The sequence below is a fragment of the Emiliania huxleyi genome, assembly GCF_000372725.1.
Source record: "Emiliania huxleyi CCMP1516 unplaced genomic scaffold EMIHUscaffold_1070, whole genome shotgun sequence".
In the NCBI taxonomy this organism is placed as follows: Eukaryota; Haptophyta; order Isochrysidales; family Noelaerhabdaceae; genus Emiliania; species Emiliania huxleyi.
The window spans coordinates 14,367-15,840 of NW_005201983.1; the positions used below are offsets into that span (position 1 = coordinate 14,367).

Here is a 1,474-nt window from a genome sequence, read left to right on the forward strand (position 1 = left end):
CTCAAGTACGCGGGAGGGGAGAGGCGCACATTGCCGAGCATCTCCTCCATGTATATGTACTTGAACCAAAACTGGTCCATCCGCGGCATCAGCGTGACCGCGCGGTCCCACACGTTGCGCGCCGCGTTGATGTGCCGGTTGCGCATCTCCATCTCCGCGTACTTGAGCCACAGCGCCGAGTTGCGGTGGTCCACGTCAATCGCACGCTCGTACACCGAACGCGCGCGCTCAAAGTCTCTCTGCGCCTCCTCGAAGGCGGCGTACTTGATCCACGCGCCCATCGCGTTGCGGTTCATCCGCAGCCGGTCCTCGTACTGCTTCCGCTCCTTCATCCGGTACACCGCGAGCTCCTCCGGGTCCATCACCTTTTGCGCCGGCGCCGTGTAGGGCTCGTCCTCCTGCCGCTCGCGCGCCTCGCGCAGGATCTGCTCGGCGGTGATCTGCATCGGCGCCGGCTGCTTGTTGGTCACCTTGGGCATGTTTGACATGGCCGACATTTTTTCTGCTGCCCGGCTGCGGCGCGCGCCACAGTGGCTGTGGATTTTGGCCTCGTGTGGGTCGGAGGTCGTCCGCTCATTTGGGTGGCTCGTTTGTTTCTATGGAGTCCGGCCGCGGGTGACTAGGGAAGTTCGCTCAGGATGTGTGGCAGTCAGTTCGGCTGAGTGTCTTGTCTTGTGGTTCTGTGTGTCGCTCCTGTGTGACCGTCATCGCCCGTCTAGCGTCCACCCATACCGAAATGTGGGCCAATCGTTGGTCGGACTGTGTTTCGCCTTCCCATCAATCAATCAATGTTTCTCTCGAGGTTCTCGAGGTGGATATCCTTTGGCCGCGTTGGGTAGCGAGGATTGTGGTTATATTTTCTTTTTTCGTGCCTCGAACGACCCCTAAATCTAGACGGCACGCGTCGTCACTCAGCCGCGGAGGTAAGGTAAGGTAGGTAAACGTCTCCACACACTCTCGAGGTTCTCGAGGTGGATATCCTTTGGCCGCGTCTCCACACACACAAAGTGGGTCTCTCTCACGAAGAGTTTTAGGTCAACCCCGACGCGGACGCCGTGGTCACGGGGATGAGAGCGTCGTCCATCAGAGCGTGGCCCACCGGCCGGCAGCGCGTGTACCGAGCTGAAGTCCATGCGACCGGTGCCTTCGGCAGCGACCGCGGGCGGCTGCAGCCGCTGAGGATCTCCAGGTCGGCTCCCACGGTGGCTGCCGCCAAGGGCAGCAACCATCGTGGGGACGCGCGAAACTTTGTCGATAAAAAAAAAGTTTTAGAAACAAAAAATAATTTAACAAGCTAACGCCCGACCCACGGAGCTGGGAATAGGACCGCCGCAACGGCGTGAAAGGAGCGGCTGAGCATCCCCCCGGGGGCACAACCCCTCTGCGCCGGGGAGGCGTTGCTGGAGGCTAGGACGCCAAGCGTCCCCGTCGCCCACTATGTGTTCAAATTAACTCGGGCCCACTCCGCTACGCT

At 60.6% G+C, this 1,474-nt stretch overlaps 1 protein-coding gene across 1 annotated transcript; it reads right to left on the reverse strand.

The window, feature by feature from the left end:
* Positions 1 to 29: 29 nt before the first annotated feature.
* Positions 30 to 488, reverse strand: EMIHUDRAFT_251286 (hypothetical protein; the record flags this gene model as incomplete). The annotated part of the gene is made up of 1 exon (XM_005792465.1): positions 30 to 488. A coding segment is annotated over one exon (459 nt), but the record flags the coding sequence as incomplete, so codon positions are not given.
* Positions 489 to 1,474: the final 986 nt, after the last annotated feature.